The sequence below is a fragment of the Equus caballus genome, chromosome 16 (assembly GCF_041296265.1).
Source record: "Equus caballus isolate H_3958 breed thoroughbred chromosome 16, TB-T2T, whole genome shotgun sequence".
In the NCBI taxonomy this organism is placed as follows: domain Eukaryota; kingdom Metazoa; phylum Chordata; class Mammalia; order Perissodactyla; family Equidae; genus Equus; species Equus caballus.
Window position 1 is genome coordinate 72,362,208 of NC_091699.1, and position 16,993 is coordinate 72,379,200.

A 16,993-nucleotide genomic window follows, 5' to 3' on the forward strand; every position below is an offset into this window, starting at 1 on the left:
TTCTGGTACATTACATTCTGGTAATAGAATGGATTTCTAGAATTTCTTCTCCTACTCAGTCAATAATGCCATGCTGTCTGGGGCCTTCCATGTAAATGGAATCCCAACTCTGGGATTGGTGAGTTAATTACCTTATTCAGAGACCAGGCCTGAAGACCAGTGAGCAGTCTGGCTTCTTGCACAGGCAGGCACCCTAAGCGTTCGTTGTCTTCGAAAGAGATTTTGCTATTTAAGTTCAACAGAAACAGGATCCTGATCAAAACATTTGAGTCAAATTAAGTCCCTGCAATTCTGATAACAAGATTTCTAACATGTCCAAATTAAACACTAGAGCCTTCTCCACAGGGTGATATTAATGTGATGAGGCAACAATCATTCTTTTTAAAGAAACTTAATATTCTTTTGGCTAGAAAAAAATCTCAATGCAGAAAAAGGAAGCCCATCAATGACTAAAATCACCTTCTTTCCTTCGTTTTTTCTCAGACCTTTTTTCCTCCTCAGGATATAGCTTTTTCTCACTTATAAAGTGAGAAGTTTCAATAAAATTTAAACACGTATTGAGTGCTTACTGGGTTCCAGAGGAAGGAATGAGAACCACAGAAGATATGAACATGGGTGAAACATAGCTCCTACCCACTGAAAATACCACAAATAGGTGATTTCTAAAGTTGTACCCAGGATTAAACTTCCGTGACCAAGAAATTGTGTTGGTAACAATTCCATATTTCTACTTCAAAATCTCAGAGTGGAGGTGTCTGCGAGCATCATGTGATAGGGCCACAATACATTGATTAAATGCAATTTGCTTGAGCACGTAAATGATCCTAAGGAAAATAATGTCTTAAGATCCGCTCAAGCTCATCCATCCTTTACTTTGAACTTGCTATGTTTCATTTTATTAGCCTACTCATAGAACATTAGGGAAAATAGCCATAGCAGAAAGCTACTGACAATGAAATGTCTCTTACACTGCATGTGTCCTGAGTACTTGGAGAGCATCCAAATACCTTTGCTCAGTTAAGTACAAGCATTGGTTTTCTGAACAAAATCAGCCTCTCCTTAACTGATCAGACGTCCAGTATGGCTGTTAGCCCTTGTCTAGGAAGATGCCTGGTGGTAAAATGATGTTAGCATGTAAGTGTAGATGAGAGAACCCATCAACCATTACCCCATTGCTTAGATGACAAAAGACCATATGCAATTTCTGCTTGGTAGCTTGCAGTTGTAGAGTCTACTCCCAGAGTCTATATCCTGCATCCCATATTATATCATGGAATCATTTTCCACACACTTTTGCTTCTGATAAGCTCTCTTTACCCCTTATACCTAAGGTTTCCTTGTGAATCTAGGTTTTCCCACTGCTATTGTTAATGCCATTCCAAGACTGATATTATGCTTTGCTATTGGGCTTCGAAATCATTCAATTTGTTTAGAAACTCAACAGACATGTTGAGCCCTTGCTAAGTGGGAGCCACTCTGCTGATTGCTGGGTACAAAGAACAATGGGACCCAGCCTTGCCTTGACTTTATCCTCTGTTGGGAGAGACAAACAAGTCAAGAGATACTTTCAGATGATGTGATAGAGAATAGTGCAGAGTGAATGGGAGGCCCCAGCCCATCTGAAGGCGGTCAAGCTAAGAATTCTAGAAGAAGAGATGAGTCATGATTTGAGTCCTGAAAATTGAGCAGACATTAGCCAGGGGAAGATAAACTAGAATGAGGTACTTCCTTGAAGGTAAAAGAGAGCTTGGTGCATCGAAAAATTGACTGTGCCCTTAATGTACTTATGCACTTATATTTATATTTATTATATTTATATTTATATTTGTATTTATATTTACTATATTTATTTATATTTACTTATATACTTATATTTTCCACTTGAATTTATCAAATCAGCAGATTTGGGCTTGACCTAATTCATAAGATTGCTGGAAATCAGCCTACCTCTACTTGAATGAATTTATTTGCTGGATGATTTCATGCCTGTCCTTTGCAAAAGGCAAAAACAAAGAAACCATGAGACTTCATGTGCACCTCTATTCAACGCCGTCCCTCCACCCCCCTTCTCAGAGCTGTCCCTCAGTGTTGGGTGATTGATATTCTTGCTAAATTCCCTACCAACTCAAATCCCACAGAAAGGAAAATAAAGGCATCATCTCCCAAATCATTTCACTTGTGTATGATCTACTGAATGATTTGCACGTGAACTTTTACTTTTAGATGTTTTGAAAGGAAAAGTATAATAAATATTATAACAAAACCCACATTGAATCAGAATTTTACAAATATTAATATTTTGTCATTTTTGCTTCCAATTGTTTCATATTTTAGAAGAAATGAAACATTATGAATAAAGCTCTAGTCCTCTTTAGCTGCTGTCCTAGTCCCATCCTTAGAGCCCCAAAAGACAACAACTCTTACCAGTTTGGTATGCGCTCTTCTTTCCATTCTAGTTCGTATACTTTTATATATAAATATGTGCACCCTCAAACAACTTATAAATTTTTTTGATGTGGCATTATTAATTGTTTATTATGGAATATTAAAATATGTACAAGAATAGAATTGTATAATGAAAACCCACATAGCCATCATCTAGCTTTAGCAATTATCAAATCAGGACCAATGTTGTCTCATAAATATCCCCACCCACTTAGCCTCCAAATACCCTTGATTATTTTGAAGCAAATCACTGTCATAATATTATTTCTTCAGCATATATTTCACTATGTATTTCTAAATGGTAATGACTTTTTAAACATATAACCATACTGCAATTATCACAACTAAAAATCCAAAATAATTCCTTATTCTTATAAATATCCAGTTTTATTTTCCTCCAATTGTCTCCTAATATTTATTGTATAGTTTGTTAGAACCAGGATCCATGTAAGCCCAATGTTCAGAATTGCTTGCTTTGTCTCTTAAGTATCTTTCGAGTTATAGGTCTCCCCCCTATTATGTTCGACCTATTTATTTGTTCAAAAAAGCACATCATTTGTTCTGTAGTTTCCCACAGTTTGGAATTTGCTGATTTTATCCATGTGGAGACTTTTAACATGTTCTTCCATCCCTCTGTTTCCTACAAACAGGTAATTACATCTAGAGGCTTGATCAGATTCAGGTTTTTTATTTTGGACAAGTCTTCGTCATAGGTGGTATTGTACTTCTTCAGGAGACACCTGACGTCTGCTTGTCTTTTTTTGTTCATTAGTAGTAATTAATGGTTATTGCCTAGACATATAATTTCTTTAGGAGTTGTAAAATGGTGCTCTCCTAATTTTTCCTTCCTACTTTATTGACTATGCATTTATAATTTTTTTGTGTCTGATGTCATATTGTAGCTATCCTTGGTATATTTTCTGTTGTTGTTTTTCTGTCCATGCTGACAAAGAAATGTTTAATGAATTCTTTGTAGCTTCTTTATGGCATTCTTCTTATAGCTCTTTGACCATTTATCCTTTCTCTTATTCTTGGCCATTTACATTGTTCCAGAATTTTTGCTAATGCAAACAAAACTGTAGGGAACTTCCTTGAACGATCTCGTGGTGCGTATGTGCCAGAGTTTCTCCAGAAGTTGAATGTTTAGGTCACATGTTCAGTTTATTTTCAATTTTACTAAGTGCTGCCAAATTCTTCTCCACTTTTCCCAAATCCTTGTCAATACCAAATGTTGTCAGATTTATTTTTGCCAACTGTCTGTGTAAAAACTCTCTCCTTGTTATTTTGTATTTCATTTCCACAATAACCAATGAATTTTATTCTTTATTGACCATTCACATAGTCTCCTCTACAAATTGCCTTTTGATATGTCTTGACCATTTTGCCACTGGTATTTTAGCTTTTACATAGTGATTTCCAGAGCTCTTCTTTATAGCCATAGCATATAATCTTTGATTGATTTACATATTACAGACATTTTCTCCCCATCTTTTTTTGTTTCAACATGTTCATTTTCTCTTTTGCTCATAAAAAAAAAATCTATCACAGTGTTTGAGAGTAAAGATGGTGATGTCAGATGACCTGAATTTGAATCACAGCTCTAGAAGTGCCTAGCTATGAAGCCCTAATCCAATTAGCTTATGTCTCTGTACCTAAACATTCTCATGTATAAAATGGAAGCAAAAGAAAACTATACCTTCTGCTCAATTTTGCTGTGAACCTAAAACTGCTCTGAAAAATAAAGGTTATTAGAAGGGAAAAAACGGTATTTACCTTGTAGGGATAGTACCCCATGAAGACCTAATGAGATATGACTTAGAGGCCCCATCGACATGCCTCACACATCGAAGTGCTCCCTTAAAGTTAGCTATTGTTGTTTCCTTCAAACGGAATTTAAACTTTAATGTAGTTGCATTTATATATCTTTTCTTGGATGGTTTTGGGTCACATGGACACTTTGAAGCATCTTTCTATTTTTTCTAGGTTTTCTGCTTCTGCAAAGGACTAGTAATGTTTACCACTATTGCTATAAAATAGAAATGGCAGAAGCTGCTACATGGGTTGAGTGTTTTCTAGGTGCCAGGCACAGGGCCAGGCTCTGCATACACTTTATATAATTCATTCTTCAAAATAACCCAGCAGTGATGATCACCCCATTTTAGAGGTGAGGAAATAGAAGCTTAAACATATTAAAACAAAAAAGCTAGCAAATAAAAGCAGCAACGTTATATAGACTACACATTAACCATTTGTTGCTTTCTATTTTGAGGGAAAAAATAAGAGTTAGACACAGTGTCAGATTTTATAGCTGTAAGAACCTAGAACTGGGAGATGGCGAGTTGGTTTCTTGTCCCTTTTTTGCTGCCAGTATTTCAGCTCCCTGTGCTTTAGTGGCCTTGTCAGCGGAATGAGAAGGCAAAATATGAGCACTGAGATTCTTTCCAGCTCTAAGATGCCATGGTTCTTATAAAAAGCTACACTCGTAGAAATGATCTGTGCAGCGCTCTTTAAAATTGTGACAACCTCAATATCCAACGACAGAGAATAGGCTAAGTAAATTGTGGTACAATCATTTAATGAAATAGTATGCCATCACTTAATTGGTAAATATGAAAACTGAGGTTAAATGTAGGTATTCTTTTGATATATTATTAAATTAAAAAAATGAAAATGTTCTTTGCTATACTTAAAGCTATGTAAAATTGTGAATTCAGAACTGGAAAGCTGTGCACCTGTTGTATAATAAAGATTTTGGCTGTTTTTGTTCTTAGTTCCTGGGCGGTAACCTCTAAAATCTTGGAATTTCTTGAGTGAGAAGAGTGCCTTCATTAATCATGCACACCTTGGATACATCTGAGTTTGTGCTAATGAGATGACCCAGGGGTCACGGTAACCCTCACAGTTGTAGCCAGTTTTCAGAAGTGGAGGTGGCTTGGGGACCTCTGAACTTGTGGCTAGATTCTGAAGTGTGGACAGTCTTGGGGGAAATGTACCATTAACTTTTGGAGTCTATGCTAACTCTGGGTAGTTGGTGCCACAATTGCGTTGCAGTATTGCAACAACCTTTTTGAAAAACTGTCTGGTGGTACCTATTTAAACTTAACCTGTGCGTATCTTACAACTTAGGAATTTAATCCTAGCTATATGCCTCAGAGAAATGCCTGCTGTATCCAACAAACCACATGCTCACAAATATTTGTAGTAGCTTTACTCACAATAGATTCAAACTGAAAACAACTCAACTGTCCAACTGTAGAATTGGCCAATAATTGTGGTGTGGTCGTACTATAGAATGCTATAGAGCAATGAAAAATGAAGAAAGTACTCACAAACACAGTGTTGGATGAAAGAAGCCAGACACCCAAGAATACATACTGTATAATTACATTTTTGTGAAGTACGAAAACAGGCCAAAGTAATCTGTGTTGATAGATCTCAGAATGGTGGTTACCACTGGAGGATATTGACAGGGCAGGAGCAGGACTGAGAACCTTCTAGAATGTTTACAATGTTCTATATCTTTATTAGGATGATGATGACATGGGAGTATGCACATATTAAAAACAATAACTAATAGTACACTTAGGATGTGTGCACTTTTTTGTATGTAAGTTATACATCCATTTAAAACATTAAATAAAAAGGACAAAAGTTGAAACTGTTTCAAAAGGACAAATTTGTTATAGGAGTGGGATTATTAGGAATTTTTCATTAATGTTTTCTAATATATGAATATAAGTAATATAAATACAAATTCTACTAACTCATAGTTGATGTAATAAATTTATCAGGGTCTCTACTCAGTGTCAGTTAATACTATGGAGTTATGAATAGCCAGGATAATGGATATCATAGTGCTTTATTGTGGTACCTGAGAGAGGCAGGGGATAGAGCTGAAGGCCTTGGATCTTAGCTGGCTCTGCCATTTATTAGTTGTGTCACGTTAGGCAAGGGGCAATGAGGTCTCCTCAGTAAGTTGTTAGGATAGAAATAATGCTTATAAAGATAAAAACACATGGTCAGTACCCCTAAGTGTAACCTTTAGAGTTATTGTTGCTGGCCACCGTTACATAGAAATCTCAGGTGGAAGAGAAACCTTTATATTTCTGGACATCTTTCGAAACTTCCTGGCATTTAAGTTCTTATTCTTTGATTTTAAAACTGAAAGCCACAATAATAATAGGAACAGAAAGAGAGGCGGTCTCTTAGAGCAGGAAATGTAAACTCAGGGTTAAGCTTTCTCCTCTCTGAAACTGCAGCGGGCATCCTAAAGAAAGCAGTGGGCCCTCTCCCTGAGGCTGTCCCTGGTACCCTCATTTACAGAGCAATTTAGCAGAACGCCCAGAGGGGAGGGGAGGGAAAAGCTAGGCCTGAGATAGAAATGCAAAGTTCCTTGAGTCTGAAATGAAGAAAAACATATTCATTTGGCTTTAAATAAGGCCATAGGCTGAATTTGAAATTGAATTTTAGTCTAGAGTTTGGTAAGCATATCAATAGGTAGTGTATCATTCTTCACTTTTGTTTGTTTGTTTTAGGGGATTGGATGATGTAGTTAGAATATTTTAGGTTTCAAAATACCCCTTTCTAGAAGTTAGATAAATATGTCTTAAAATACCATGTAGATTTTTCCATTTCTTTTAGTTTTTAATTCAGTGCTACATAAGTTAAGTGAACTGTATCAAAGCTTTTGTGGATCTGATTTCTATGTATTACAATTTTAGTTTAATATCTTTACTTTTGTACTAAAGGCTTTACATTTTATTCTTTTTTTTTTTTTTTTTTGAGGAAGATTAGCCCTGAGCTAATATCTGTTGTCAATCCTCCTCTTTTTGCTGAGGAAGACTGGCCCTGAGCTCACATCCATGCCCATCTTCCTCTACTTTATATGTGGGACACCTGCCATAGCATGGCTGGCCAAGTGGTGCCATGTCCGCACCCAGGATCTGAAATGGCGAACCCCAGGCCACCGAAGCGGAATGTGCGCACTTAACTGCTGTGCCACCAGGCTGGCCTCCATTTTATTCATATTTTTATAATGATTTTATTTCCCAGATTTCTAAGCTGGATGCATTGAATAAGGATGCTGAATTTAAAACAAACAAACAAAATAACAAAAGCTTTGGTTATATTATTTTAGAAATTTATTTAAAACAGGTATTTTTATTTTGAGGCATCTCAGAGAATTTAATATTTTATTGTGCACTGTGAATATCCAGGCTTCAGTACCTAGATTTACTACAACTTAATTTGGCTCGCAAACTCCTCTTTTCTTACCTACACACATTGGTGTCTCTTAAGATTGGTTTTCTAGAAAACTCCTAATGTTAATATGCATACAAACAATAAGGTGTGATTGTTTTTACAGATCAGACCTATTGGTTCATGGGGGGAAACCAACATATATGACTTTCTTTTTAAACAAAATGTTTGATTACAATGGTAAATAAGGTTATGTTTAGACAAAATGGTCAAAGTGGCTGTGTATGTCCCCTTAGTTGTGAGTATATGCTACTTTTAGTTACATACCATGTGGTATCATTTAATTAGCTATTCACAACAGAACTGGTTAGTATTTAGATTTTACCTTTTCATAATTTCTTGCTGTAAATGCTTTTACATATATTTACATATGTATATATTAGAGGGGTGAATACGATTTATGTTCATTAATAAAGGCATTAAACTTATCATTCTGTTGTACCAGATTCCTAAAATGATAAAAGATAATTACTTTTGTTGGTGTAACTACGGTTGGTGAAATCCATCTTTAAAATATAATTCAGTTAGGTGGCTTTTCTTTTAAGTATACTGGGAAATAAAATTGTCTCTGAAGAAGAATACGCTATTTTGCATTTTGAAATTTGATTTTATAGTCACAATGATCAGAACATCATTCAATTCCAACAAAAGAATTAAATCTAGAGAATATGCCACATTTGCATGAAGTGTCTAGTTCCAAAATACCTCCTACACAAATTTGGATTGAATGTTGTCATTGCTTCCCCAGTGTTACTAAAAGACGAAAATAATATGATGCCCACCAACATATGATGAAAACTCAGCACTGTGTATTTTCAGAGAGCATCTTTAATATAAATGTGTAGTTCATTTTTATTTCATAGTATCATTAGCAGAGGACTTCAACATTCCTAAATGGGTATAGGCATAATTCACCTTATCCTCTGATAGAAATGGGCCCTACTTATGCACAGAACAGATGCAATATGGTGTGATGAGACAACCACCTCTAAGTCAGTGACCTCTTTCTGCTTTTAATTTCTCTTTAGCTGTTGGCTGAAAGGGAAATGGTCCCCCAGGGTTCTCTGTGATTGTTGTCGTAGAAGCATTGTGATGGCATGTTTAAAGTAGTATAAAAATGATCCAGGGGAGCAGAATGAAGGCTGTGGAAGCAGCCTAGATTCACACATCTGTGTGATTGTTGGTTTTCTCAAGCTCTGTGCATTGTCCGTTTTGGTCCTGAGGAGATAGGACTGAGATGCGGTTGAGGGAAGTTTGGAAGCTTAGCTGGGGTGGGGAACTTGGAGGAATGGAGAGAGAGAGCGAAGAAACCTGTACCCTGTGGCCTTTCATACTGCTATCCAATAATAGATCCAAGCTAAGGAAAAGAGACTGTCATTTTAAATTAATTTTTTATGTTTGGATTAAGATGCTGAACTGAATTTAGGAATGAGCTTTAGATTGTGTATTAAGATTTGAAAAGATTATGGAATTTACTGGAAACAATTCAAATGTTCATCAACTGACAAATGGATATACATATTATGGTACATCTATACAAAGGAATGTGACTCAGCAACAAAAAGGAATAAGCTAGGGCTGGTCCAGTGGCACAGCAGTTAAGTTCACACATTCTGCTTCGGCGGCCTGGGGTTTGCTGGTTCATATCCCGTGTGTGGACCTACACACAGCTTGTCAAGCCATGCTGTGGCAGGCATCCCACATATAAAGTGGAGGAAGGTGGGCAAGGATGTTAGCTCAGGGCCAGTCTTCCTCAGTAAAAAGAGGAGGATTGGCGGCAGATGTTAGCTGGTTTCAGAGGCTGGCGGTGGGAGGCAGGGATCTACCACAGAAAGGCAGCAGGGACCTTTTCCAGGTGATGGAAATGTTCTTTGTGATGATTAATATTACTGTATGTATTGGTCAAATCTTATGAAATTCTATACTTTGGTGAATTTTATTATATGTGAATCATATCTGAATAAAATTGGTGAAGAAGAAAGCATGACAGAATTCACTAGTAAAGGGGGAGAGGATCCTAGAATTTGTTAATACCTGGAGGTGACCAGAAAAATCACAGATAACTGAGTTTCATCCAGAATCTGAGCAAGGGTTAACATCAGATACAAAATTTGAAGTGATGATGGAAAATAAAAATGATTACACCCATGAGTTCTTCTTGATCGTTGTAACTGTTTAATGTGTAAACTACCTAGAAGACACTTAATAAAAGCTGAATGCTGTTATTTTTATTGTTGTTGTTATTATTTAGAACAGTACATTGAATGCCTAGACAAGCTAATAGGAGTTGTGAATATAGACAGAAATTTCCTCCTACCTACCAGTGTAGGGAGCCTGTGAGTTAACTGGTTGTGATGATTTGAAATACACAAAAGGAGGGGGAATTTATCAATGACTTGTTTAGGGTAATTAACAAACTACAATGTGTCACAGAAGCTGAATATTAGAGCATTATTTCATAGACACATTCTTAGCGTTTTTCTTTGTGTGAAATCATTTTTGAGCTGTCTTAACCTATTGTGAGGGCTCTCGTAAGAACTTTGTTTCTGATGAGAGCTGTGTTCTAAAGTTTGCAGGCATTCAACAAAAGTTATGGCTATATGTGTAACATTTAAATTATTTTGAAATGTTTTTTGGTTATGTGAGAAATCGGTAATGTGCCAACAATGACTATAGGAGCGTGAGCCTTCTGTTAGCCTTGATCTTCACATGTGGTGCAATAGACAAAATATAATAGTCAATGTTTATTGATTTCTTAATGTGCCCAGCAATGACTGTGCTAAATAAATTTTGTGAATTAACACTTTTAAACCTCATCGTAACCTTAAGAGAGAGACATGGATAAGCAGATGTTGCACAGCTGTTAAGAAGCAGATCAAAATTTTATATCTCATTCTAGCAGTTGAGAACCACTAATGTGGACTGTAGGACAAAGCTTGGTGAGAAGACATTAATTTTTATCAGAGCTGGGTTGCTGACACTGTATTTTTGGTGTTGCTTGTCCTGTCCTGGGAATATGGGATGGAGAAAGACAACTGACTTCTGGCCCAAACTTCTCTGAACCTCCAATAATAAGTCCATAGGATAGCAGTATATATGAGGTGGTCAATAAATGATTGTTGAATGAGTTGATAGCTCTGTGTGTTTAAATTCTTAGAAAGCAAGATTTGTATACTATATTCTTAAGATAGAAAAGATACCAAGCATAGCATGAGGTTAATGTTGGATAATGGTGCATAATTTATTTTCAGAGCTGCTCTTGTGACCAAGTCTATTTAAAGTGCATTTTGTGGCAGTGGTATACACAAACCTTTGTGTCACATTGCTGGCATTCGCAATAACTGAATTTTGACAAATCTTTAATTATATTTTAGGATTATCAAACTGAGACAATTGTTGATCCTAAATAAGAAAAACGGTTAGTATGCAGACTCTAATGGGTACATTTATCATTTCCTTATCATACGGAGCTTTCAGCTTATTGTTGTCTATTTTCCAAGAAAGTAGAAATGCCGTTTCTTAGAAGAAAAATGTTTTGTATGATGTGAGCAGTAGATTGAAGCTGTACAGACTGGCTCTTTAGTAAAATAGGCAACATTCCAATGGAACTGACAAGGTTTATTTCTATTTGTTGTATTTTTTTCTCATTACAGATGGACCCAATTCAGAAAGCTGTAATAAATCACACATTCGGAGTTCCTCTTCCTCATCGAAGAAAGCAAATCATATCATGCAACATTTGCCAGTTGAGATTTAATTCCGATGTAAGTTTATCATTTAGTATTCACTAAAAAAATGTATTATGCAGTTTTAATCTTGCCAAAGAGACTTTTTAAACATTTTTCTCCAATCACTAAGCATGTGACAATTCAAAGATAACATTTTAACTCCTTATGTGCTTTAGTTTTGGAGTTTATTATGTTGTTTGCTTGTTTACTATGGAAAAAATCAGACATTTACAATCTTAAATACTTGCAGTCTAATGATATTTTTTGGTCTCTTGGGAGTGGTAATTTAGGTAATACACTTTCCCTTTGAGGAATAGTCAAAATTGGGACCAATGAAGCTTTCAATAAATTGCACCTCTGAAATAAGACAGGTCCCAAATTATATTTCAAGGCCAAGATTTTGGCTTTGTAAATTCTTTTTGCCTACATTGGTGGTCCCCAATTCCAGATCAGCCCTTGTGTCCTTAATTATATTTGTGTTAGAGCTCTCAAGTTACTTCCTGGAAGTATTAGCATTTTAACAAGGGATCCTGAATACCTCAAAACATTCCAGCCCCTAAAGAAAAAACCTAAATGGAGAACATGACAGAAGGGAGATGTCTGTGGACCCGACCAGTGCTTTGCAAATTATACACGGAGAGTTATTTACATCTTTCATACCTTTTCTAAGGATCAGCGTGGACTCTGGATTCATCACATTGAAGCTTATTTTGGCTTGTGCCCAATGTAAAAATTATTGTCTCCTCTCCCCAACTTGCTTTGGTGTGGAGTTGGTCCTGAGAGATACAGAAAAGAGAGGGAATGATGGTTTGGAAAAAATAGGAATTGAACACCTTGTTGGCACTCTAGGTAAACAGAGGATCCCATCCTATCCATGGTGCTTCCAGGGTGCCATTATCTGGCCCTAAATTGTTATGCAGTGTGGAGATGACCAAACAGATGTGGATTCTGGAGAATGTTATACCTTCCAGTATTAATCTCCCTAGGCAAGTAAGTCCCTTTGGTGCTCTGGTGAGAAGGCTAGCATATGAGATAATCAGGCATGGGAAGTAGATGTGGCATAAATAAGGTGGCTTTTTTCCTTTGTGAGAACATTTCATCTTGTCTTAAGATTGCTACTATCTTATGAACTCACTAGTACAGTCATCAGGTAATTTGATAACATTCCTTCTGTTGGCTTTAAAAAATGCCTGAGTGGCATTTGCTGCTATACAAAAGAATACACTAATCATACAGCATTTTATTTGAAGGGATATTGTCCTGTCGTTTTGGTTTGTTGTTTATTTTTTAATACTGAACATCTTGATTTGATTTACATTTTAAGAAATTTACTATGGTTTAACTTATCAACGAAAAATATTTTCAAGTGATGAATGTTATATAATAATCTCTTCCAGATATTGTAAAAAAAAAAAAAAGAAAAAGAGTCCTCCTGACATGTAACTAAGAGTTCTGAACTCGATAGTTGCAATTTTGATCATTTCTAAACACTCAGTGAACAATCATATAGTTCTGTAATTGTTAATTTAAGAGGCTTCTTCTTGATGTCTTTTCTTCTTAAATCATATTAATATTTCACTTTGGAATTGATCAGATAAGGATGCAGAAGTCTCCCAGGAGCCATGTTGCCAGCTTCTTACATCTAATGGAGGCTATTTCAAATATCCGCCCTGCCAACAGTGTTACTATCAATGTCCTCTGAATTAAGAAAACTTCCTGTAAACTGAGAGTCAGAAAGAGACTTTAAGCTCGTTGAACCCAATCTCCTACTAAATGTAGGAAAATCATCTGCCACGTCCAGGCTAGGTCTTCTGGTTGATTTGCCCCCATGATAGGTTACTCACCACTTCAGGACAGTTGTTCAATTTTTTATTTTATTTTTTTAGTGTTTCTAATCCTAGAGATGGATATCAAAGTCATGTTTGAAGACTTCAGAAATATTGTCAGGTATGCTTTAAGAAACACACATATATTTACATATATGATTATTAATATTAACATAAAGAACATAACATAATATAACGTAAAGAACATTTACACACTTCTTTTCTAAAATGTAATTTTATTTTATTTTCTTGGTAAGAGAGAATAGCGATTTATTTTGCTAATGAAGTTTCAAGGTGATGTAGGAATCAATATGTATTTATCAGAGACAATTGCTTCTCAGTCTCGCAGCTTTGCGTTCAGGTTTGTCTGGCATGTGGTAAAAGGAAAATGGGATATTTGGGAGGTTTAGGCTAATCCGTCTGGGTCATAATTAATGCAATTATTAATTAATTATGCAATTAATGAAATTGCAGCCTTGACCATTCAACTAGATGGTTACTGTATTAATCTCCTGTTGTTGCTGTAAAAAATTACAGCAAACTGGTTTAAAACAGCACAAATGTGTTATTTTCTAGTTCTGGAAGTGAGAAGTCAGAAATTGGGCTCACTGTCAAGGTGTCTGCAGGTTATGCTCCTTCTGGAGGCTCTAGGGGAGATTCAGTTCCTGCCTTTCTTTTCCAGCTTCTGGAGGCTGCCTGCCCTCTTCCTTGGCTCGTGACTCCCTTCCATCTTCAAAGCCAGCAATGGCCAATCATATCTTTCTCACATCGAATTACTCTGACTGTCGCTCTTCTGCCTTCCTCTTCCACATTTACCTTGTGATCACAATGGACCCACCTGGATAATCCAGGATAATTTCTCTATTTTAAATTTATCTGATGAGCAACCTAATTTCATCTGCTAACTTAATCTCCCTTTGCCATGTAATGTAACACGCTCATAGTTTGCAGGGATTAGGAGTTAAATATCATTATTCCACCTACCACAGATACTCATTTGGACTTTTGACCTAGGTTTGGGCTGAATCTCAGGACCACTCAAAATTGGGTAATCAGATAATTACCCAGTCCAGTTTCGTTGGTCTGTATAAATCGGACACATGTGAATTCACTGCTCTTATATTTTTCCTTATCTTGAACCTTGAGTATAAATTCACTATGCAGGGCTAATTTTTAAAATTGTATTTTTTTTAAAGTAGGAGGATCCAATGTTATTGAATTTATAAATGACATAGCAACAGTTTAACTGTGACTTACAAATAAAATATAATTAGTGAAATACAGAAGTGGAAACTCCTTTAGAGACTTTAAAAATGTCTGTGTAACATGATTATGTCAAAAAGGGGAACTAATGTGCTGGAAATACTAGATTTGTTTACTTATTGACTGGTCATATCCATAGATACTACTTTTATGACTTATTTAATACTGAATGCCAAGATTAATTGAATTTATCACCCATTCATCCATATATAAGAAAATAATCTCTAAATTAAGAGAAAATACATATATATATATCATATTGGATCATTTTAATTCCAATACAACTGCCTCTTTGCTCTTTCTAGGTAAATCTGGAATTTATCTTCCTACTTCCATTCTTAAACCTAGAATCTTTCTGGAAAAGTAACACTGTAATTCACTTATATGCTTGGTTGAATCCTCTGTCACATAAGAATGCATTTTTGCCTTATGAACCTTTTTACATTTCAAAGCTTCTTCCCCTTCCAATGAAAATAATAGCTTGTAGTTCTTTTCATCTCCACATCATGAAAATTCAATTTCCTTTCCCTCTAAGCCTTTATTTATCTTTTAACCCTTCATATTATAAACTCTGTGGTTTGGTGATATGCTGTACCTGTTTTCTGTACAGTACATTTTCCATTTTTTGCCCTGAAGATATCTTTTTAATAGTATATTATTGTATGCACTTTAAATCAGATTACCTTCTCCTGGTGTAGGCTTTTTCTTTGAAAAAGACTCCTCTCAACATTTATATGACACACATGGGGTTATGCAGAAAGCTTCCAATTAAAGACTGAAAGGTTGTAATTTGTCCAATTATTTTATCAGCATCTTAAAATAAGCATAAATTACCATTGGCCTGTGCAAGTTAGTAAGAATGCCTTTGAAAGACAACTTATAGCAGGGCCAGCCTGGATGTAAGATGATTAAGTGAGGTAGAGAATGATTATTCAATGACTATTTATAGAATGGGAAATAAGATCTTAGTCCCCAACCTAAGGAATCAAAAAATTGTGGCATCTAAGGATCACTATGATTAACCTCCTAACAGTGGCATTTCATAATATGTTAGAGACAGAAGAAACCCTTTGCTATTTTCACATGTTGAAACTGAGGTGGGAAGAGTATAGGAGACTTATACAAGGCCACCTGGGCAGTAGCTGGCTATGCAGGGTCAATGTCCACCAGACCCTTGCCTGGCTGTTTCTGTCTCATGTGGTCCAGGTCGGGCAGCAAGAGCCGACCATCTGGAGGTTCCAGCGGATCCTACAACAATGTCATGGATGGAGGTCTGTGTTTCCTGCCCAGTCAGGCTGTTCGAGAGAGAGGGCCTGAGGGCTCCTTCCCTTAAAGAACTAATTGAATGTAGTCAGAGCTGTTGTAAAAAGTCATGCACAGACCAGGCTAGACCTCATTCACAAGTACTTGTGAGTCCTCTCAAATGGCATCACTCATATTCAGTCACGCTCACAATGCAATCATAAACAAGGTGAAAATTTAAATATACTTGCAAATTACTGAACTATAACACAGTAGCAACATGTCCTTTATGACTCAGGACTGTCAAGCATTAATTACCTCAGGGGACTGTTTAATAAACCAAAAGGGAAAACAACCTCATTAGAAGATAACATTGCTTGGGGCCGGCCCCGTGACATGGTGTTTAAGTCTGGTTCTCTCTGCTTTGGTGGTCCAGTTTCACAGGTTCAGATCCTGGGCATGGACCTACACCACTCGTCAAGCCATGCTGTGGCAGTGACCCACATACAAAATAGAGGAAGAGTGGTAGAGATGTTAGCTCAGGGATAATTTTCCTCAAGAAAAAAAAAGAGGAAAATTGGCAACAGATGTTAGCTCAGAGTGAATCTTCTTTACCAAAAAAAAGAGAGGATAACATTGCTTGAGGCCTCAGACCCCTCCAAAGGGGGATCCTTGGGGTCCTCACCAAATAATCAATACATTTTCCAATAGTATTATAAAATAGAAGTCATTATTATTGTTCTGCATTTTAGGACACAAAAATGTAGTGAAACTAAGCAGTATATCTGAATTTAATTCATATCTCTGTCATAACTTTCATAACCAAATGTGGCAATATAATGATGAAGTTGCTCCTAGGAATATTTTTTCTGACCAGATGACCAAGTTAGATAATTAAACTTTCCTAACGTCGTGTCTTAACATACATCTTTTAAATATTTAAATCAATATTATTTATGGGGGCTGATCTTTAAAGGAATACTGCTTGGATGGAGTGGCCATATTGGAGGTGAAGTACTATTCTTTTATTTCTTTCTACTTCTCTTTATTTTCCAAATTTCTTTTATAGCCATGCTTAAATTTTATAAAGGAATTGTTGCATCACTGTCCTATTATAGCTTTTAAACTGCATAAATCCCAGTTTATAAATTCCATTTTAAAGGCCTTAGATGCACTCTTCTCTTTCTTGCCTATTTCTGGCAGTGTCTGCAGTTGCAAAACAAGCCAAGG

General features: G+C 36.2%; 1 protein-coding gene across 3 annotated transcripts in view; it reads left to right on the plus strand.

The window, feature by feature from the left end:
- ZNF385D (zinc finger protein 385D) overlaps positions 1–16,993 on the plus strand; it is an 804,272-nt gene that overhangs the window by 676,231 nt on the left and 111,048 nt on the right. For all 3 annotated transcript variants that reach the window (XM_023621244.2, XM_001494960.6, XM_023621277.2), the window contains one exon: positions 11,358–11,468. In XM_023621244.2, the coding sequence (XP_023477012.1) occupies positions 11,358–11,468 (111 nt within the window). The remainder of the gene's footprint in view (positions 1–11,357; positions 11,469–16,993) is intronic.